This window comes from Miscanthus floridulus, chromosome 15 (assembly GCF_019320115.1).
Source record: "Miscanthus floridulus cultivar M001 chromosome 15, ASM1932011v1, whole genome shotgun sequence".
NCBI classification, from domain to species: Eukaryota; Viridiplantae; Streptophyta; class Magnoliopsida; order Poales; family Poaceae; genus Miscanthus; species Miscanthus floridulus.
The window spans coordinates 2,623,839-2,647,399 of NC_089594.1; the positions used below are offsets into that span (position 1 = coordinate 2,623,839).

The following is a 23,561-nucleotide window of genomic DNA, read 5'->3' on the forward strand; positions in this document are numbered from 1 at the left end:
CGAACCCACGCCACCGTTCACTGTGGCCAGCCAACTAGAGCCACCCGACCACCACGTTAACTTCACTAGGACACCCGCTATGGCATGGCCAAGCTTTTGCCCACCTTAGTTGCACACCCACGCCACTGAGGGGGCTCGCCGATGAGCTCACCACCGGCGGGAGCACGACAGGGAAGAAGATTGGGATTTTCCCCTCACCGGCCACACGTCCGTGCACTTGGTGCACGTGAATCAAACACTAGGAAGGAGTAAGTGGAACAAGTCCTTCATAGACCAGCTCTGCGGTCTATGGACCAACGCAGGCGGGTTCATCATGAACCGCGCCTCACCTGTCAGACACCGTTTGACCTTGGGCCCACCTGTCAACCGTAGTTTAGCTCGGATGGCGCCATACTGACGTCATGATGAGGATGAGACCACGCCAGCGTCGGGGACTTTGGCAATCTCACCGACCACATCGGCAAAGTTCTCCGACCACCTCGGCCAGCCTTCCGACCATGACGGTGATCTCACCAACCACCTCGGTGACCACTCCGACCACCTCGGCGATCCCACCGACCACGTCGACAAAGCTCTCCGACCACCTCGGTCAGCCTTCCGACCACGACGGTGATCTCACCGACCACCTCGGTGACATCTCTGACCACCGCTGCAACCTTTCCGACCACTTCGGCGACCTCTCCGACCACCACACCAGCTGTATCCCTACATGCCACGTGAACCAGTCACAGTGTGACACGTGTTAGCCATGAATTAATCAGCCTTAATTTAATCTTTGGAAATACATAACTAATTCATACGACCTCAGAAAAATACAAGACCCAGACCAAAATTCATCTAAAATCAAGCTCTACGCAATGAACCCATGTTTGAGTGCATTTTGCTCTTTTAAATTTTCATTGCTTCTTTGTGCTAATCTATAGACGTCGCTAACGCAACTATAATGCGATTGTTGCAGACTCGGAGGAGAACCAGACGGACGAGGACCGAGAGTACCGTGAGGAGTACGGAGACGACTGCACTGAAGGTGCCACATCCCACCTAACCTCGTAGCACCTATTACACATGGCTAATATAGAACTGCTATTGCTTTACTTTATTGTTATGATCTCACTATGATAGGACTTGCATGGTAGTATGCTTTCTTGATGGCCTTTACCTTGACGCAATTTTACCCCTGCTCACCCTGCTGTTAGACTAGTTACACGCTTGCTGCTATATTTCATTACTTATTACTTCTACTACGCTTGTACTACATTGATGCGTGGTGGAAACTAGCGTTATCTGAACTATGGGGTGAGTGCTGCGTGTGTGACTTGGGTGCATGGAGGGTGAGGGTTGTGTCGACCAAGTTGGAGTATATGACGATCCTGGGGCAAGTCTTGCCATGTGGTGCTACCTGGGCACTTGGATATGGAATACCTGTGGCGGGTAAATGGTAATTGGAGGTGGCCTTGGGTGTGAACCTCGGAGAGGTGGAGCCGGGGGTAGAGGTGCTGTGGTGGCACGGTAAATGAAAACCCTGATGGAGACATTCTGGCTTAGTCATCCCTAAGGACTTACTAGTACTCAGACTCACCGGGAATCCTTTACATCCCACTCGCCCTATATGGTGCGGGACGGTCAGACTACTTGGTAGACGATGCCACTACTGCTAGGCGAACGTGTGCAAGAAGGTACGGGGCGCGCGGTTTCCCCCACACCCTTCCGAGACTTTAGGAGGCCTTGTGGACCCGGCTCTTGACATCCGGAGGGCCCCCGCTCTGTCTATGACTCACAGTATCAGCCATCCTAGACTAGACTTGGGATGTTCCAGGGTTGAGAGGTAGGGTGGCATTGTTCTAGGCTAGCAAGCGACCGGAATTCTACCTAGGAGATATATGGCTCCGAGGATAGCTAATCTTGTGGTATGTAAAATCTCTGCAGAGTGTTTGGTTGATCGATCGATACATATGTCGACTTGTCGGCTATGGACCTTTCCTGGGTTTCACTTAAACTAGATAGTGAGATAAGTCCTTCTCTTCTTCCCCTGGGAGAGAGTGCCGGTCGTAGCCAGGGGCTACGGGCCTTGAGACAGTGCCGAGAGGGAGTTGGCCTGTCGACTGAGCGATGGTATGGTTGTGATGTGGTGATGGTGTGGAGATGGTGGTAAATCGATCCCGGGATCGAAACCTGTCTCTGGACGGGAATGGGTGTGGGAATGGTGTTAAAACTTGACCAACTATTATTATACTCTTGATATGCTAATACATAGGAAACCCCAACCTTATAGGTTCCTTTTTTATTATATCCAACTTGCATCCAATTTCCACGAAGCAATGCTTATAGGGTGGGAGTGGCCAGTACAAATCGTACTGATAAATTTTGGCACACAGGTTCTGCTGAGGAGTATAGCTCCGAGGAGATTGACGGTTGAGGGGTTCGTGTCTACGCTCGAGTTTGGTGATCTTATCTTCAAGCTGTTCTGAATGAATGCTACTTTTGATTCCGCCAATACGGCGATGTAATAAATTATGTAATTCTACACTATTTGTACTCTGATATTATCATTGTATGGATGTGGTATTCAACTGGGATTTGGGTAATATGCTCTACAACGGTCATATTACACTTCGACTCTGTGGATTTCCCTTCGCGGAAATCAGGTCACTTCATACCATTTAGCCATTATTTCGACTAGCTAATCATCTATTTAAACGGGTTGAATTTCCAATTAAATGGGATTAATAGACCGATTAAATAGTAACGACTTACCACCATTTAAAGTTTACCCGATGTTTAAACAGGATTGATGAGTGTTTAAGCTAACAGTGGTGGGAATTTCGTATGTGGTGATATTACTCACTCAAGAAAAGATTGGATTGAATTGTGAGGAAGGTTCGTGTTGCATATTTCATGGTGTATGTCATCATGCATATATAAACGGTAGGCTGTTCATCTCATATCATGTTTAGAGAACACACATGTTCCAAACTCACACGACATACATAGAGTCTGTATCCTTTCCCATCAATGCAAATTGGCTTACAAATTTAGGTTTGGGTTATCGAACCGACGAACCGGATCATCTCCTCCTGTATGGCCTGTCACTGCCATTTAAGTTATTGGTTTAATAAAATTCCACTGACACAAACACCAACAGTTGGGTGTTTGGTCTAGTGGTATGATTCTCGCTTCGGGTGCGAGAGGTCGCGAGTTCGATTCTCGCAACACCCCGGTTTTTAGCGTTCAGTTCCTCCTTTTTTTTTTGTCTGTGCTTAGATTCAGGTCGTGAGATTTTTTATTTTTACATTCAGGTCCTGTCTGCGCTTCTCTGCATACATATATATGCAACAGGCACCTTCTTGGGTTTACACTCAGATCCTCCTTTCCAGTCTGGGCTTCTCTGCATATACGCAATAGGCATCTTCTTGGGTTTTCTCCTTTCTTTTTCCTGTCTGTCCTAGGCGCATATCGGCATATGATTTCATGCCTTTATCTGGCCAAACTTAATTAAGTTGGCAGCAGTAGTTTAGAAACAAGCGCATGTGCATCAAACGACACCTTAGACGTGGTAGACAACCCAAACGTGCTACAATAGTACAACCCCACTCTGTGCTGTCTGTCTTCCCCAACCAGTAGTCCCGTAACCATCTACATCATACCCATACACTGTCGTACACCCATGTGGATCAACGCACGCACATCCCCCCATGCAACCCCATCAAAATGTTGAAGCCCTAATACTTCTGCAGTTCCCAAAATTTGAAGGGAGCAACGACGCGCCACCAACACAAATTCGTTATGCCATGAAACAATACACAAACATTACCGAAATCGCAGCCAGAATACCGTCAAACCGGTACATGCATTCAAAGTACTAAGACGACAATTTAGCGACAACAGTACCATGCATTAACTATCATGATGTTATGCTCAAGAGTTCCATAACGGTGAACCCAAATCTCAGCGGCAATTCCCAGCCAACTCTACCCAGATGGTAGCTCGGGAAATCATCAGTATGTGCTTAAACACAACCTAGTTCTCAGTTGCATGCGCAACTTATACGCTCGATCCTTCTGACAAATACCGCACAGGATCATGTAAATGGGCAGCGTGCCCCTCTTTACCGGAAGTAAATGGACACAAGCGGAATGTCGACGTCGTTGTCGTCGTCGTCCTCGCAGGCCACCACAACGTCCAGATGGCGGCGGTACGAAGGCACCTCCACCTTGGCCACCTCCCTGGCCACATCCACCACCTTCTTGTCCAGCCGCTCCTTGTGCCTCGGGAACATGGAGTTGTACAGCAGCGAGGTCCCGCAGGATATGCTGTACGCGTTCAAGCCCTTCTCCTTGAGCCACTCCAGGAGCTCCCTCAGCGTGATGTTGCCAGTTACGGTCCAGCGGTCCCAGACGGTCCAGGACATGTCTTGGTGCTTGATGGTCTTGGGTGGCACAGGTTCCGCCATGGAGAAGAGGGGGATTGCGAGGTTCGCAAATGTGTTCCGGTAGTCTTCAACCTTGTGCCCACCAGCGAGGACTTTGTAAAGCTCCAGGCAGACAAGGCCAGTGGCCATTGCAGTTGAGGTGGCGATGGCTGGGATGATTCTTCCCGCTATGAACTTCGCCTTCAACTTGTCAACTTCAGGGATGCTGTAGTTCCTAGCCCGCATGTTCGCAAAGCCAGCAATCAAGTCCATATGGAAATTGGTATCATCATCCTGCATATATAATTATAATAAAATTAATCAGCATTGAATTTCTAGATGCATAATAATTTTCATCCTAGAGACATGGATACCCACCAAGAAACAGCTAAAAGAAATTAGGCATCTAACAGAAGCTACGGTACACAAGGTTTTAGAAGTGATTAACTGGACCTACTAACCTTCTCAAACTGTATAGGGTTCATATGGAATCCTGGTGGCAATGTTTTAGAAATTGCTTCCAGCTTTGCAATAAGCTCTTCAATGACGGCAGCATCATCAACAGATGCGGAGGATAGGCTAGTAGCCTTCTCATCTGTCTCTATCTTAACACCCTGTTTTGGTTGGAAATCCAGAACGATGACCTTGTCCACAGCTTCAGCCAGTTTCGTTGGGCTTTTCGCCCAATCAGGTATGGGTATTCCAAATGTCTCTGCCCTTAGTATAGAAGCAGCCAACAAGAAGTTGAGGTGACTTGAGTCGGGAGATGAGAACTCCAGAGGTCTCGGGAACCGCTTAGGAGCAGACCAGAAAGGAGCACCAGAGCTAGTCATTGCGTCTTCAGGGAAAGTGAATGTCAGCTGCTTTACACGGTTGGAGAAATAATCCTCAAACCTAATATAACCATCAACAAAAAACAGAGGAGCAAGAATCATTAGACTTATACTAGTTCACGGTGAGTGCAGTGAAATAAATGTGAAACTAAGCTGGTGCATGCAGCTCCAAGATCAACTATGCAAATTAAGGAACAATGCTGCAAGGGGTAGAGAAGGGGTGCACAACTTACTTAAGCCGGGCCCAGGTAATACAATCTTGGAATGTCTCACACTTGTCTGTCTCAAGGCATTCAATAACTCGCTCAAGTTGGTCCCTAGCCTGTGCATCACCAGCAGTTCTTGCTGCGGTTGCATATCCACCGGGGTTCGACAGGAAAGCATTTACTTCGGTGGGAGTCTTCTCAAGTAGACCCTCAAACTCAGACCTAGCCCACGTCAGGCAGTGATCAATATTGTGAGGAAATGAATGTACAGTGCACATAGGTGCCTGCTTTTCTGGTGGATCTCTGGATGCCCCATAGTTTTCTGTTAGGTGAGGAATGACCATCTGTGTGTTGCACTTAGCACCCAGAGTGCCTGATTCAAGAAGTGGCTTCTGGAAATATACACATCTGGAGTCAATGTACATTCTTGCAGTCACATTGTCCAATGCATTAACAACAGCATCCAAGCTCTCCCAAAACGCATCATTGAACACATTTTCAGTCTCAGGACTTGCTCTGTTCTGAAGGGCCTCCACATGAAGCTTAGGATTAATTGCCATAGCAGCAGTTGCAGCAACTGTGGACTTGGGCTGTCCAATGTTCCAGTCACGGAAGAGAAACTGGCGACTGAGATTGCTTTTCTCTATAACATCGTCATCTGTCACAGTCAGCTTCCCATTTTGACTGCAAGAAATACCCATTAACGCAAGGTTCTTCAAGAATTCACATCCAAGAGCCCCAGAACCAACCATGAAGATTTTTGACTGCTCCAGTTTCTTTTGAAGCTTAGCCCCAAAGACACTAATTTGTGCATCATATCTACTGTTCTCTGGCTTCAAATCACTAGGCTCCAACGGTTCAACGGGCAGAGATTCAACAGAATCAAAGTAGAAGAACTGTAAAATCAAGATCGCACATTAATATTACAAATTTTCTGCAAACATATACTCTCCAGACAAATATTCTCAAACAATTTTTAACTTGTAACAATCCCCAAGGTGCAAATTTGGCTAGAATTTTATATTAGGATATATTCTAATGAACTTAGGATATTATGGAAGTTCTTTTTAAGGAAAATCTACACAAATGACCTTTTATGTTTCCAAACTAAACATATTTTATAAGTTAATAGACTGTCAAAGTTCAGAAGTTTGACCGGATCTTGTCTAAAACATCTATCATTTGTGACAAGGGAAAATAGAATATAGAATACCATATTATACATAATTAAAGAAACAAGCAACAGTCATACCTGGTAAAGTGGATGGAATTTCCCTGAGCATGCTTTAACAACCTCCTGACCTACAATACCACCAAACATTGCAGCCATAGGATTCAAAACAGCCCTGGAACCACTTGCGAAATGCTGCAGGAGCTTCTTATCAATTTCTTCAAGCTTACTATCACCAAGAGTTTCATTAATACTAATAGCAAGATCTATCAGCTTTTGTGCATCATCAGCTGACCCAGCAATAGGGAATCGTTTCAACTCAGTCCTAAACTTGTCCAAAGCTTGGAAGGCCAAATGCAAAAGAGGTGGGCGGTCGAACTTGGAGAAATCACTCATGAGAAATTCTCCTGGCTCCTTGATTGCCTCCTTCAAGGTTTTAAATTTAAGAACCTTTGGTGGCTTCACCTGTGTGACAATACCACCTCTAATGTAAGTGCCATATGAGGTGGTGTCTTCTTCTAGAGTGAAAGAATAAGGCCTTGCACTCTTGATCTTTCTTGGTTTTCCATCATTGAGCTCGGCCATTCCATGCACTTCAGAGAAAACAACTAGATCACCATCCTGGAACTCCAAACGCTCATCATCCACACAAGAAACAAGTGCTGGGTTGTCATTGCTGATTGATGCCACAATTCCTGTATGTGGTTCCTCGCCGTCGACATCCAAAACAGTAAACTCAGGACCAAAATCACAGAAAACACTGCCAAAAAGGCCACGAACTTCCGACTTAATTAAAGCAATTGGTGGCTGGTGGCTATGACAGTAATCATCAAACTCAACTGCTTTTTCTATGCTGATATCAGTAAAGACCACAGCCTGTAAGTTGACCAGGAAGTTATCAGTTTGAGAATATGTGGCAACCAAATCTTTACAATCAGGTCAAGAAACACATATTAAAATATTTCAAAAGGCTCAATAAATTAAATCAACTAATCCCCCTTGGCAAGAAAAATATTTTCAAGTGAAACCCTATCTGGGAGAGCGCCAGGTCCAGAATTCTCAGGCTATGGAGTTTGCAGGCTAAAATAAAGTGGTTTAAGCATTTAACATTAGCTAACCTAAATTAGGAAGCAGGTGACTCACCCAAATACCCCCAATCTATCCCCCAACTCAAGCTCCATGAAAAAATGGAGCTAGAGACACCCAAATCCACTGGAGCTCACCCAAACATACCATACGTGTATTGTGCAAAAATAATTGCCACCATTTGAAATAGGAACATGGCTTTGAAACTTCACTAAAAACCTAGAAAAATAGATAAAACCCTCTACTCACAATGCTAGCATGGAAGAATATATGGAAGAAAAAATGCATTAATGTGATCCTCTACGCACAATGCTAGCATGGAAGAATATATGGAAGAAAAAATGCATTAATGTGATAATGTGTGTCAACAGATGCGGATAAACCATTTGGTGGCCTTCTATTTGGCGCTTCTACTAAGCAGTTGACACATTAACAGAACATTTTGAGTACTCCCTCTGCCCATTTTTATAAGGCGTGTTTCACATGGCACAATTTTCTAGGATGTATATTTCAACCTAAACTTCTCTTTCAATATATTGTCAATAGGAACTTACATGACTTGTCACTGAACTGATATATTTAACCTGATTGTTGATCAATTTACAGAGTCTAAACACTTTTTTACACAAACACCAAAGCAAACCAGAGATCATTCCATGCTCATGTACCTGAAAGTTAGAAAGCTGCTCCTTGGTCAAATCACCAGTTATGGTAGAGATGATGACAGCATTGTTAAGCTCCTGTAGCTTTGGAACACAAGCTTGAGCACGGTTTTGCCCAACATCCTTCTCTGAGAGGAAGAAGTTGCTTGACAAGTCCCATAGCTCGACTTTGCCATCATCATGCAAGGTTACAGACTTGACACCCGCAAGGACAAGGTTTTTTGCTGCAGAAATTAAATGGTCATAAGCAAATCATGTATACAAACAGAAAGAGCAAAAGATATAATCTGAATTTTCATAAACAATTTAAAATTCACAAGTTAAACAGGATATACTGACTGCTAAACATTGATGCAATAAAAAGAACTGACACACCAGGGGAAACATGTTTGCCTTTAGATCTGAAGCTCACATGTTGCACCGGTGACTAAAAGCATTACATCATAAATCCAATTCTAGAAAGCAACAAGGCTAACTACCATTTGCCGATAAAACATGTTCAATCCTTTGGCCAAGTGACACAGGAGATCTAACTCACCAGCAACCTGGTGCAGCTTCAGGACAGCGATTGGTACTGAGGACCAAAACATTCTGAAAGTTGTCATAAGGTGTGTACATACTAACATTCTGAAAGTTGCTTAGGGGCAACACTGTGTTGAGAACTTGAGATAGATTCAGTTCTCACAAGAAGAAAAATTGCAGCTGGTCTCAGAACAGGTATTCATGTGTAATCACAAAAGCACTGGCACAACCTGATGGTTTGAATATTTAATGCATCCATAAGACTGCTTGTAGGAAAATTGAAGAGTTTAAGATAGGCTTTCTGTTGTACAAGTTCAAATGTTATTGAAGTGTTTATAAAAACATGGAAACAAATCAATGAGAAGTATGTCCTCTGTCTGGTGACAATGAGCTAAGGGAGGTGTGGTGAGAATTGACTAATTGAGGCAGTAACTACATATGGAATCCTACAGCACACCAGCTGGTGGCGACATCTTACTCTTACACAAGGAAAGGAAAGCATCAATTTAGTGCGACATCAGATCGGCCAAGGAATTAAAAGGAACAATTAAGGTAAACCAGTTGGCCTTTATCGCACAATTTATTACTGTGCATACATAAGCTCAAAGGTTACGATGAGCAGAGACATACCGATCTCAGCGCCTAGTCCCTGGAGTCCAGAGACGAGGACGTTGGAGCCGAAGAGGCGCTTCATGGTCTCGCGCCCGTAGACGGCGAGCTGGCGGCTGTGGAGGTCCTCATCGATCTCGGGCGCCCTGCCGGCCATCTCCGCAACCACCTCCTTGTCCTTGTCCTGAGCTGGGGCGGCGGCGCGGGGGGCCTTGTTGTGCAAGTCCTGGACCTCGCCGGCGTCGACCTCCCGCTTCCGGGGAAGCATATAGAGTAGGAGGCCGCCGAGGAGCGCGAGAACGGCGGCCGCCGCGAGGAGGTACAAGGCGGAGGGCGGCGGCGGCAGGGGGAGGAGCGTCAGATCCAGGTCGTGCGGAGGCCGGCGGAAGTGGCGGAGCCTGCACGGATCGGGACAGGCCAAGGTGAGGCGGGGAGCGCGAGGGGGAGTGGTAGAGTTGGGCGGATTCGGGGGAAGAGATCTCACCTTGGAGAAGCTGGATTCGATGGCCAGCGAGCAGACCTTCCGCTCTGCCTCAGCTCTTGTCTGGCCTAGGGTTGTGTCGCTGGACTTGTTCTGTTGGCGCGGAGGATGGAAGGGGTGGCGGCCCAGCAGGCAGAGACGAAGCTTCTCGTAGAGTTGACAGGTAGGCCATGGGCCCACTTGGCAGTGTCTGTATGTAAACTTGTGCTTTCCTTGCAGGACCGAAACGAGAATCTGGTTTGCTCATATTGCCAAAGCCCAACGATCCAAGCATTCATGTTTGAATTTGCAGACAAGCAACATCAACGCAACTTAAGAGCATCTCTTCCTCTTTGTATAAAATCAATAATGATCTAACTCGTGCATCCGTTCGTGACTTCTGTCTGGACACGGCTCCCCAAGAGCGGGCCCAAACAAAGAACAAATTTTCCATTCTCTCGTGCTTTATTCGCCCGCCCTCCACACTTTCGTACTTATCCGTCCGGTCCTGAAACAGCGTGGCCGCTTATTGTCCGCACCCTTTCCCCTACCTCGCTCTTGTCGGTTGCCGCACAGTGCCCCACCGCTCCGCGCCCCCATCGCCGGCCATGCCACGCGCCCGTCCCGGACACCTGTATCGCTCGCTCCCTCGACGTCCGTCTCCCATCGCCGTCGCGCACGTCGCAGACCCTGCTATGGCCGCTAGGGCGCATGTGGCATGACGCCTCATGTCTTCCCTGGTCGAGCCAAGGGCACCCACAAGCACAGGTGGTGCTGGTGGTGCTCGCACGCCGCAACTTGCCGCAAGCTCCAATCCCGACGCCCGAATCGACCATCCCGACCTTCCCCTCCTCTATGTTACATATGCACAAATGTTTTAGGCATTTCAGATGTATGTTGCAATTGTTTCATCTTGATGTTGCAAAAGTAGATCAAGGGATGCTGCACATGTTGTAGATGTTGTAAGTGTTTTTAGAGACATGTTGGAAACTTTTGTTTAAAATGTTTCATCTATTTTCTAGACGTATGTTGCAATCGTTTTTATCTGGATGTTGCATATGTTGCAACAATATGTTCTAAATGTTTCAGTTGTTTCAGTCTTATGTTGCAGCAAGTGGTTTATGTTGTAAGTTACAAGTGTTTTATTTTCGATGTTTCATTGGTTTCACACACATGTTGCAAAAGCATGTTTCCAAATGTTTCATTTGTTTTCAATTTTATGTTGCAAGTGTTTTATGTTCTTTGACCGAGGGTGAGACGGGGGCCGACGGATGGGGCACGCGGCGCACCGGGGGGGGGGGGGGGGGGGGGGGGCGACGGACGGGGGAGCTGCGATCGGGGCGCGTTGGGGGCGTACTGTCCTCAGCTGCTCATCGCGGCTCGCCCGCACGGAGAGAGGAGTCAGGGATGACCGGCGGGCACAGAGATGGGCGGAGTGCGCGCGTGGGGCGAGGCGAAGGCGGACTAGGGGTCAGGCTGCGGTGGGCCTGTGACTGGGAGCTGGGCCACGGTTCGGTTCGCTGGGACTGGGAGCTGCGTCCGGACGCGTTGCGGGCGCCGGAGGTTATAGAATTCCCCTAGGAGGGCCGGCACTAAGGCAAATGTTGTTTCGTTCCAGGCCGGAAGGAGTCAAGGCAACAGATGATGACGCCTCCTCCACGCATGGCTTCGCGGCACCTGCTGCCTGTTTTAGGAGGCATGGAGCATAACGCAGAGGAGCTGGTGAAGTGGATCACCTTCTCGTCGTTTTTCATAGATTCCTGTGTGTGTGTACACTCACTCAAGTTAAATAATTAATAACATATGGCTAGTAGTACTTAATTGAATGGAACTCAGGTACGCAGTAGTAATTAGCCAGCCTTAAAAAGATTGCTATATATATATATATAATATAAAATATCCCTCCATTATAGATATACTACTGGTTTATATATAGACAAAATATATTTAAATAATTAAACATCGTTAGAGTGCAAAATTTCTACACCCAACATACGTACCCTTAGAATTTGGGAGCAATATCATATTAATATTGCTCTATCCAGATATTATTACAACCGAACAAGGCCCTAGGGCCTAAGCAGCCCATTACCAGCCCATTACCTGCTGCTGCAGGAGAGGAGGGGGCGGACGTACCTCTTTTTTATTGGGAGGTCAGAGTGAGTGGGAGAGGTAAAAGAAGAGACGTCGACAGGAAGAGACTTCCCCCTTTGGTTTAAGTACCGCCAAAGGGAAAGCCGGAAATAGGGTGCCCTTCCTCCACCCATACCTGATCCTTCCTGACCTCAGGCCGGTGGCGCCATGTCCTCGCCTGCCCCCGCCCCCGCCCCCCTCCACCCACACCCAGCGGCGGATCCAGGAAAAATTTTAGGGGGTTGATCCTTCACATACTACCGACTGTTTTTCGATCTTAAGTCTCAACCCCACCTACACCATAGAACTTTACCTAAAAATTCATGGGGGCCCCACTGCTTTGGTATCGGTAGGGGGCTCGAGCCCCCCCCCCCCCCCCCCCCCCCCCTCCGCGGGTTGAATCCATAATTTGGATTAGCTGGTGCAAGTGCCACAAAAGCAGTTGGTAAAGAAACCATAACCTGCTTTGGAAATTTGGTTTCCTGTGGAAAAGTTCACATCAATTAAGTTAGTGTTTTACAATGCCCTTACATGAGACATTTCTTGGCTGTGAAGGTACGCAACTTGTCAAACAGTGTATGGTATCTAGATGCTGCTGCCGGAGTCTTTAGCTCACTACTCCACTCTGCCAGATATTCACAAACCTACGTCTCAACTTTGTTTGTTTTCTTCTGTGTCCTGCCGGAGATGGCCAGTGAAGGTTCAGATTGATTTCATGTGTTGCTATCTGCAGCTGCACTGCAGCTGCTGTTGGCGATCCGGTGCCCAAAGGTCAGGCGAGGTTTTCTGAAAGACAGAATAAAGTGCTTGCAAGGCTTGTTACGAAGTACCTGGATGAGCGCTAGATGACTGCCATGGACATCATCAGCTCTGATGGATGGGATATCATATCCAAGTGAGTTCCTCTTTGTTTCTGTGTGATTCTTTTTTTAACTTGCTATACAACTCTAAGGTTCTGGTATTTCTTTCAGGGACTTCTACTCAGAAACAGGGAGCAATCTCCGTGACAAGAAACAGATCAGGAAGCAATATTCAACCATGAAGCTCTCTCCAACTGGTAAGGTCACACTGGAGGAAGCCCAGAAAGTCCTCAGCTGGGAGAAGTCTGCTCCAGAGGTGCTCATGCTGCTTGCCAGTGGCACCAGGGTTGGAGGATCTCCAGCTGAAGCTTCGGTGCAGCAGCGCAAGATGAAGGGACGTGCTGCTTGAGCAGCGAATGTTGGAGTTGGTTACACTTAATAGAGTTGCGTGCTTGAAAATAAAGTAGTTGTAGCAAGTGTGGCTCTGTGATGTTCTCCACAGAAATGAACAGATGCATGCCTTATTTTATTTTCGTCACTCATCACACAGACATGGTATTACCATATTCTCTACTATAATTGAAAACTTGAGACTCACCACGGAGGCTTCAACGCTCCCGTCCATATAAAAGGAAACAAACGCCGTCTGTATCGACGAAATCTCTACTATAATTGAAAACCTGAGACTCATCACGGAGGCTTCAATGCTCCCGTCCATATAAAAGGAAACAAACGCCGTCCGTATCGACGAAAAAAAGAAAACAAAAATTCCCTTCCACGTGAGCACGCCCGACGCCCGCCCGTCCGTCATCAACGAAAAAAAAGGAAGCCTGACGCCCGCCCGTCCGTCACGGCAACCAGCAACGGCGATTCCGCGACGTGCCCGTGCTAGCAGTCCACGACGGAGGACGACCGGGATCCTGATCACGGCAACCAGCAACGGCGATTCCGCGACGTACGATCAGCGGCGGCGACACGTCCCTCCATCGTGATCTACATCGAGTGCCGTCCGCGACGTCGACTCCGAAAGCTCCACGGAGATCATGTGTGTGGCCAGTGCCCCCACCTCCACGGACAAAGCCTGAGACCTCACACACTTGAAGGTTTGCCTTGCCTTCCTTTTTTTATTTCCGTCCACGACGGAGGACGACCAGGATTCTGATCACGGCAACCAGCAACAGCGATTCCGTGACGTACGATCAGCAGCGGCGACACGTCCCTCCATCGTCATCTACATCGAGTGCCGTCCGCGACGTCAACTCCGAAAGCTCCACGGAGATCATGCGCGTGGCCAATGCCCCCACCTCCACGGACAAAGCTTGAGACCTCACGCATTTGAAGGTTTGCCTTGCCTTCCTTTTTTTATTTCCGTCCACGACGGAGGACGACCGGGATCCTGATCACGGCAACCAGCAACGGCGATTCCGCGACGTACGATCAGCGGCAGCGACACGTCCCTCCATCATGATCTACATCGAGTGCCGTCCGCGACGTCGACTTCGAAAGCTCCACAGAGATCATGCGCGTGGCCAGCGCCCCCACCTCCACGGACAAAGCCTGAGACCTCACGCACTTGAAGGTTTGCCTTGCCTTCCTTTTTTTATTTCCGTGAAGGCTAGGGTTTATTTGAATGCCTGCATGCCTGGGCTTAGGTTTGCCTTGCCTTTCTTCAAATCTAGAGCCAGTGACAATGAATTGATTAATGCTTTGCGTAAACTTTGGCACTACATAGTTTCAAAACTTAAAACTTGATGCACCTGTGAAGCCAAGCCATTGTGAAAACATGATTCTGTTTCATGGGTGTACACTGGGAAGCTAAAGCTATAGCTCCAATATGTTTATCTGCACTATCATGTCATCTCATGACTATTGTGTTTGTTTGGTGTGACTGAGCCTCCCAAATCTAATGAATCATAACATCAAATGATTGCTATACCTATATGTGACATTTTATCCTTAACATTGTAGCTTCTGGTTGACAACACCTAATCCTGCTTGTCGCCAGAGGTTGTACCTAATCCTGCTTGTCTCCAGGTTCTAGATGCTCGGTGGTGATTGGTTTCACATATGCTAATTTTATACCCTTTCAAATGTAAGGAAATAGTTTAGATAAATGTCTATTACGGCAGGTCTTCCTTCCTATCAACATTACAAATTTTCACTGGTACCTGGCGGTCGTGAATGCAAATGAAGGTGAAATACATGTTTTGGATTCCTTCGGAGAAAATATGACAGATTGGAAAGATCTCAGATATACGGTATGGCTTAACAATTGATATACAAACTTCTTTAAAATTCTTCATTATCTCTTTCTTAGTTAACCTTGGTGTTTTGGTCATTCCAGTTAATAGGAATGGAAAGACTAATAAAGCATGCACTGAAATCTAAACTACTAAACCAAACTAAATGGCTACACGGTATCGAAGTGTCATCTTGGGAGATTAAACATAAGATTACCGAACAAATGCAAAAAGATGGGTAAACTATCTTTCCATTTCGTGTATATACAATTGCACAACCAACAACAGTACCTCTAAAACTCATATTTCATTCATTTTTTGGAATATATGCTCAGTTGTAGTTGTGAATTATGGCTGATTAATTATATGGAATATTGGACTGGAACTGCTTTATCTGACCATGTCACCCAGGTAATTCTATAAGAGTTTATTTCTAAACATAATCATTTCTTTTGGATTGGTTAATATATATCAGAACTTGCTCAAATTTTCAGGAAGATATAAGTAACTTCAGGTTCAAACTACCTGCGATCTTGTATAACTCCCCGTTAAATGAAGCAAGAGGGTTACCGAATCATGGGCAACAGTTAGAGACCCACAATGAGCTAGATGGTGATGTCACAGAGCTCGATGAGCTGGATATAATAATGTCTGGTGAAATTAAGTTGACACGTGCAATAAAGTGGAAAAGTAGGGAACAAATATTGGCCGCAATATGCACAAACATCCAATTCATCGTCAGCGACAAAACTTTACTTCAGTAAGTCATTCTATAGTAAATTGTTTTGTTCTAATTTTGATATTTCAGTTATCCGTTCTAGAATTCATACAAAAAGTAATTTGTGGATTAACCTTGTTTTATAGCAAAGAGTGGGTACAAAGTACACGACCGTACCTAATTTCATTGAATCTTGTCAAGATTAAAAATATTTTAGATGAGGATCTAGAGATGGATCATGAATGCTTAAATATGGCTATTCGGATGTGTCACACCCAATTTTAGGGATAAAATTGAATGCACAAAACTCGTGTGTGCCCAGGAATCAATCACACACACAAGCTGACAAATTTACATATAGTATCATCATGGTGTCTCATATATCAGAGTTATAATAAAACTTAGTCTTATACAACACAGCGGAATAATAAAAAGATAATAAAACTCTCATGGTCGTCATCACAGGGAAGGTCAACTGGTTGACCACAAGCCTAATAATCCTCCGGGAAATCCTCATACCCGTTGCCATCTGTTACCCATCCGGGATTTTTATCCAAGTAAAGAAAATAAACAAGTGTAAGTACATTCCGTACTTAGCAAGCTAACATGGGGTTATGAAACTCAAAAAGGATAGACTCTGGTTTACTGCAGTTAGCATTTTTAATAGGTCAAGCTTTTATTCTCAATTATTATCAAGTTATGCTTAAGCTCCCATTTAATTCCCATAAGAACAATATCGGGGTCAGGTGTGCCATATGTCATCACTGAACAACTTTAAATGATCATCAACAATTAACCGGTTATTCTGTGAGTTTTTCGGGCCGCTCGTAACCGCGAGCACGGCTGTTATAACAGTTTGTTACCCTCTGCAGAGGTGGTGCACATTCACCGCGAGTCGTGATCCCCATATGCCCGGGTTAATTACTCCCATGTCACTACCAAGGTGAGCGGGCAGGGTACACTATGAAGCCATTTCATAGGTTTCCCTAACAAGTTAGGGCCGCTTGGTTTCCTTGGCAGGCAGATGTAGGGACCCCTCTTTCCTATGGCACAAATCCATCGCGGCTATACTCATAGGAACAGAGGCAGCCCTATACCCAAAGTGACAAGCCCCATTTGTGCCAAAAAGGTAACCTCTAACTAGTTAGGAAAGATCCTATTACTGAGCTAAAGTCAGAGCCATATGACTCTCCCGGTTGCACTGTCAGTCCTAGCTTTTGCCGATAGATAAGTCCTTATGGAGGGCCAGGAGCAACATGAACAAAGGTCATTTGCACTTTCGCCCTATGGAACAGTTGTTATAAATCATGTTACTCACTTTGTTCCATAGTATCATTCATCAACATGTATATCAAGTTCAGTTAGAGCACTAGCAATCTACCCATATGCATTTAACCCATAGGAGACAAGGAACAGGATAACAATCACTAGGATGTCCTTACGGGTATCAAGATTAGACACATGCAAATGAGTAATTGATTAAAGTAAAATAGGACATCAAGGAAGGCCCATGTTATACTTGCCTTGGTTCACAAACTCATGCTGGTCCTGCTGGTCGTCGAAGAGTTCTTGGTCTCCAACGTTTTCCTCACCGTCTGAACGCGACCAACACGGCAACATACAACATTCCAAAAGCATTCATGCAAAGCAAATATTCCTATCATTAGAACAGTACACCAATAGTATTGAAATCAAGATAAAATGTTTGTAAAACTAATCTACGTTTCGCTACGATCACGTCAACGCGAAGTTCACGAAAAACGGAGCTAAAATGCGAAAGTTATGATTAAAACGGGTTTTCCTATAGCCCTATATTTAATTAAATCTAATCATGAAATTAAAAAGTTCCAAACTTGACTAACAGTAGCTCCAACATGTAGCTTATGAAATTACGAAGCTAACGCGATTTGAATGGATCAATTCGGAGCTAAAACGACAATTTTATAAGCGAAACAGTTTAAATGGCATTTCTGTAAATACTGAAAGCGTACTTTTGACTTAAGCCGTGGAGTTTACGCTTTCTAATCGAGATTGCGCATTCGGGGAAATACGTTTTGGACTGTGGGTTAGGACTTAGAAAAGTCCAGGGGCTCTTATGCAAAATCACCCGCGAAGGGGTATCTTCTATTCCTGGCCGTTGATCTTGCGATGGGCGGCTTGGATCGGCCTGGGGGGGTCGACCGGCCGGAACAGTAACACCGGCGGCCAGGCGCCATGGCCGGCGGTAGTGGTCTCGCCGGAGCGCGCGGTTAGGGCCTACGGTTCACCAAACTGACCACCGAGGGCACCCGTGAGCTCAGGGGGAGAAGGGGGTCGCGGCCATGCCGTTTTGGTGGCCGGGAACGGCGGCAAGCGCGGTGGCCGCCATGGCCAGCGACCATGGCCCGCGGAGCTTGCGGCCAAGGCTCAAGAAGCCAACAAAACGAGGAGTGAGATGCACGGGGAGATAGAGGGGAGGACGGAGAAGCTCACCAAGGGGAAAATGGAGACGGAGGCGGCTCGGAGGAGGCTGTCCGCGTGGAGGGGCGGTCGACGGAGCTCGGAGATCTCGGGGCGACGGTTGCGGCCTTCCTCGGTGCTCGGCAAGCGCAAAAATGAGAGCGAGGGTAGCAGGGAGGGGCGGAGACGGCTCGGTGCCGATTTAAAGCGGCCGGGCGCGAGGGGGGGCACGCTCCCACAACGCGGAGTGGGGCGGTTGCGGCATGCGGCCAGGCCAGGCGGTTCCGAGGAGCGCGGGGGTGAAGACGGCGTCGACAAGCAGGCCCGGGCAGTCAGCGGCTAGGCGCGGGGGCGTGGGCGGTTGCCCGGCGCGGCTTGCTGGGCTGGCGCGGCTGGGCCGGCGGCTGGCGGGCCAAGCGGGGAAGAGGGAGAGGAGAGTGAGCGGGCCGCGCGAGAAAAAAAGACCATGTGGGCCGAAAATGAGGAAGGGGAGGAGATAATCATTTTCCCTTTTTATTTTCCAACAAATTTTCCCAAAAGCATTTTCAAATTATTTTTGAACTCATTTGAACACTAATTTAAGAACAATCATCACATGAATAAATAGTGCAGCAACATGTATGCATCAAAAGTTTCAAATCTTATAATTTATTTTAATTCCCCAAAATTATTAATTTCCTATAATTGAGTGCACACTTAATAACATAATTAAATCAAATTTACTTATTTTAAAAGAATGAAATATTTTGGGTGTTACAATTCTACCCCCCTTAAGATGAATCTCGTCCTCGAGATTCGGGTGATTGCTTACTCAAACAGTTGGGGATAAGTCTTTCTCAGATCCTCTTCTCTTTCTCAAGTAGCCTCATCCTCTGTATAACGATTCCACATCACCTTGCACATCTTTACTGTTCGGCTTCTCGTAACTCTTTCGGCAGTTTCCAAAATCTTTACCGGATACTCTTCATAAGTAAGATCTTCCTTGACAACAAGTTCTTCCAAAGGAATTTGTTCTTTTGGTACCCTCAGATACTTTTTCAACTGGGAAACATGGAACATGTCGTGCACACCGGACAAGCTCTCAGGCAGTTCCAACTGATAAGCTACTTCTCCACGTCTCTCTAGGATCTTAAAAGGTCCTATATACCTTGGGGCTAACTTTTCCTTCATATTGAATCTTCTCACACTTCTCATTGGTGACACTTTCAGGTACACATAATCACCAATCTCGAAAGTCAGCTCTCTTTTGTGGGTATCAGCGTAACTCTTCTGTCGAGACTGAGCTACTCTCAAATTGTCTCTAATCATTCTCACTTGTTCTTCCGCGTCTCTAAGGACATCGGGACCAAACACTTGAGTTTCTCTAGTCTGATTCCAGAACAAAGGCGTTCTACACTTATGTCCATACAATGCCTCGAAAGGTGCCATCTTGAGGCTCTTTTGATAATTGTTGTTGTATGAGAACTCTGCGTAAGGCAGACTCTTATCCCAACTATCACCATACTGAAGTGCATAGGCTCTCAACATATCTTCCAAAATCTGGTTGATCCTTTCCATCTGTCCATCAGTTTGTGGGTGGTAAGCAGAACTAAAATTCAACTTTGTTCCCAAAGATCTATGTACTTTATGTCAGAATTGCGATGTAAATTGGGTGCCTCTATCCGACACAATTTTCTTAGGAACACCATATAAGCACACTATTCTTTCCATGTACAACTCTGCTAATCTTGCACCATTATAGGTAGTCTTGATTGGTAAAAAGTGAGCAACCTTAGTGAGTCGATCCACTATTACCCATATTGAATCATAACCTCTTTGAGTGCGGGGCAGTCCTACAATAAAATCCATACCAACTTCTTCCCATTTCCATTCAGGGATCTTCATTAGTTGTAGTAACCCTGCAGGTCTTTGATGCTCAGCTTTCACTCTTTGACAAGTGTCACACAAAGCCACATATTCTGCCACATCTCTCTTCAAACCATACCACAAATACTTTTCTTTGAGATCTAAGTACATCTTGGTACTTCTAGGATGTATAGAATAAGCAGACTCATGGGCCTCTTACAGAATTGCATTACGGATAGCTTTCACTTCCGGTACACATATCCTTTTCCCGAACCAAAGAGTTCCATTCTCATCCATTCTGAATCCGGGTGCCTTTCCAAGCACTACATTCTCTACTATCTCCTTAAGTTTTCCATCCTCCAATTGTCCTTTGCGTATCTCCTGCTCCAATGTAGGCTCTATCACCAATTCCATTGCATTAGTGACCAGGCTCAAGTTGAGATACTCCATTTCAGCACACAACTCTGCTGACATAGATGATGTCTGAATTCCATTGGCATAGCTCTTTCTGCTAAGTGCATCAGCTACAACGTTTGCCTTTCCCGGGTGATAATGCACTTCCAAATCATAGTCTTTGATCAATTCCAACCAACGACGTTGTCTTAAATTTAGATCTGATTGGGTAAAGATATACTTCAAACTCTTATGATCAGTATAGATATCACTCTTATGTCCAATCAGATAATGTCTCCAGATCTTCAAAGCATGAACCACAGCTGCCAATTCCAAGTCATGAATAGGATAATTCAACTCATGCTTCCTTAGTTGTCTAGATGCATATGCAACTACTCTTCCTTCTTGCATAAGCACACATCCAAGACCCAAACGGGATGCATCACAATATATAGAGAAGTTCTTGTTTAAATCGGGCAAAATTAATACTGGAGCTGTAGTCAATCTCTTCTTTAGCTCTTCAAAGTTTGCCGGCATTTATCCGACCATACATACTTAGCATTCTTTTCCAACAAAGCTGTCATAGGCTTGGCTAGCTTGGAAAAGCCTTCAATGAACCTTCGGTAATAACCAGCCAATCCCAAAAACTACGAATCTCACTTACAGTAGTTGGTGGTTTCCAATTCAGTACATCTTGCACTTTGCCTGGATCCACGGCTATTCCACCATTGGAGACAGAATGACCCAGAAAAGAGACTTCCTTTAACCAAAACTCACACTTGCTCCACTTAGCGTACAACTTATGCTCTCTAAGCTTTTGCAAGACCATCCTTATGTGTTCCGCATGTTCTTCTTCAGTCTTGGAGAATATTAGTATTCATCTATGAATACTACCACAAATTTATCTAGAAACTCCATGAACACCTTATTCATCAAATACATGAAGTATGCAGGTGCATTGGTCAATCCAAAAGACATAACGATGTACTCATACAATCCATACCGTGTAGTGAATGCTGTCTTGGGTATATCCGAGTTCCAAATCTTAAGCTGATGATAACCAGATCGGAGATCAATCTTGGAGAACACATGAGCTCCTCTCAACTGATCAAACAAATCATCTATCCTAGGCAAAGGGTATTTATTCTTAATGGTAACCTCATTAAGTGAGCGGTAATCCACACACATCCGTTGACTACCATCCTTCTTATCCACAAAGATCACAGGTGCCCCCCACGGGGAAGAACTAGGGCGTATGAAACCTTTTTCTTGCAACTCTTTTAGTTGTTTCTTAAGCTCTTCTAATTCATTAACTCCCATTCTATATGGACGTTTAGCTATTGGTGCAGTTCTAGGCAATAAATTTTCCCAAAAGCATTTTCAAATTATTTTTGAACTCATTTGAACACTAATTTAAGAACAATCATCACATGAATAAATAGTGCAGCAGCATGTATGCATCAAAAATTTCAAATCTTATAATTTATTTTAATTCCCCAAAATTATTAATTTCCTATAATTGAGTGCACACTTAATAACATAATTAAATCAAATTTACTTATTTTAAAAGAATGAAATATTTTGGGTGTTACAGGATGGCTGCGTGCAACCAACATATGGTTGGTAAGAAACAAAAATTCCACTTCATGGACCTCAAGTTTGCTGTAAGTTGATATATAAATTTATTGTTTATCAAAGACTTACAATAATTGTATAATTAATTAGAATATATTTTTGCACAATCCTCAGGAAATAACCGGGTTTGGACGAGATCCACGATGTTGTGGCGGAATTGACAACGAATACCACGGGAAATAGAGAAAAGTACTTGAGTGTTGGCCGAACATGGATTACAAAATTAAAGATTGTAACAACGTAAGTTATGTTATGTGTACTACTGTATAAAATTAATTTATTTTGTTTAGCACTTATATTCTCTATGTTTGTTTTTAGATTCTACTACCATATTATCAAAGCGAACTGTACATTTTATTCATAATGGACATGGAAAACAAAACTGTGCACATTATGGACCCCCTTCAAGATGGTCCATGTTTCAAGGGTTATGATCAAACAATGGCTGATATACCTACGTTCCACACAATGGCTAGAATGTTCAATCTCGCCATGGGGCTATCAAATTCTAAGTGGAACGGCAATATTTATGACCAGAAGAAAGAATACCCTACATGTGTAACAAAGGTTACACATAATAAATACTGGTAACCAGTTGTAATATATTTCACTTGTTATATCACAAAAAATTTTATTTCATTAATTTACATCAAATAAACAACTGATCTTGTCCTGGAAACTGGGAGGCTTTCTTGTATACAATTTCATGAAGTTCTGGGACGGCGAAAGATTGCCACCGATCAACAATGTAAGCATATATAGTCTTTAGCTATATATTGTACACTACATAGAAAAATAGTAACTTATTGTTAATCTATATACCATGCACAGCTCTCAACTTCACTGAGGATAGAATTCTTAGCAGACGTTTTGGCGAGTCGTGCAAACGAATGTTCCGACAACATCCCTGAATATCTTCAAGAGATGATTAAGGAGTTAGGCAAAATGTAACTTAGATGGTCATAATATTAGAAAATTATACGTAGACTCAAGTACAATTGTTTTTACATTAGACTATGCAAAAATAATTTTATTGTTTTAAGAGACATTCTCAAGAAAAATCCGTAGCGTTAGCACGGGCATTATAATAGTATTTATAAATGTCCAAAGCATTCTGAAATTGAGGTTATCTTTATGTATTGGTGTACTAGATATTCATATTTTAACCTTCTTCTGAGAATTTAGCACGTGTATCCTATGATTATTTGTTGCCTTTTGCAGTATAGGAAATGCAGGATTATGTTTCATTCTATGATAAGAAATAAGGTACGCAGATTTTTACACTATGCCTTTAGTTAATATAGACCTAAAATGGGTAAAAGCTTCTTATATAAAGGGCGCACCCAGTGCAGAGAGCTCTCGCTTTGTGCGGGGTCTGGGGAAGGGTGTCAGTGGCAAGGC

The 23,561-nt window shown here is 44.8% G+C and overlaps 1 protein-coding gene, 1 non-coding gene and 1 pseudogene across 2 annotated transcripts; 2 read left to right on the forward strand and 1 right to left on the reverse strand.

Moving 5' to 3' along the window:
• The first annotated feature begins 3,144 nt into the window (after positions 1–3,144).
• On the forward strand, positions 3,145–3,216 carry TRNAP-CGG (transfer RNA proline (anticodon CGG)). Its single transcript has one exon. It is a non-coding gene; the product is annotated as a tRNA-Pro (tRNA).
• A 600-nt stretch (positions 3,217–3,816) lies between these two features.
• LOC136506702 (ubiquitin-activating enzyme E1 1-like) lies at positions 3,817–10,095 on the reverse strand. Its single transcript, XM_066501598.1, has 7 exons — positions 9,982–10,095; positions 9,519–9,895; positions 8,373–8,590; positions 6,700–7,494; positions 5,475–6,343; positions 4,870–5,302; positions 3,817–4,702 (listed from the first exon to the last, which is right to left on the reverse strand). Exons 2-7 carry the CDS (start codon positions 9,763–9,765, stop codon positions 4,106–4,108), a joined length of 3,159 nt encoding a protein of 1,052 aa, XP_066357695.1. The 5' UTR covers positions 9,766–9,895; positions 9,982–10,095; the 3' UTR covers positions 3,817–4,105.
• A 2,849-nt stretch (positions 10,096–12,944) lies between these two features.
• On the forward strand, positions 12,945–23,230 carry LOC136509491 (uncharacterized; annotated as a pseudogene).
• Positions 23,231–23,561: the final 331 nt, after the last annotated feature.

Bases quoted from the DNA above. Each gene is read 5' to 3' on its own strand.
- LOC136506702 (XM_066501598.1), bottom strand. From the start codon at position 9,765: ATGCTTCCCCGGAAGCGGGAGGTCGACGCCGGCGAGGTCCAGGACTTG. The intron at 6,344-6,699 runs GTATGACTGTTG...TTGATTTTACAG, and splicing joins AATTCCATCCACTTTACCAG to TTCTTCTACTTTGATTCTGT. The intron at 4,703-4,869 runs GTTAGTAGGTCC...TTATATATGCAG, and splicing joins ACCCTATACAGTTTGAGAAG to GATGATGATACCAATTTCCA.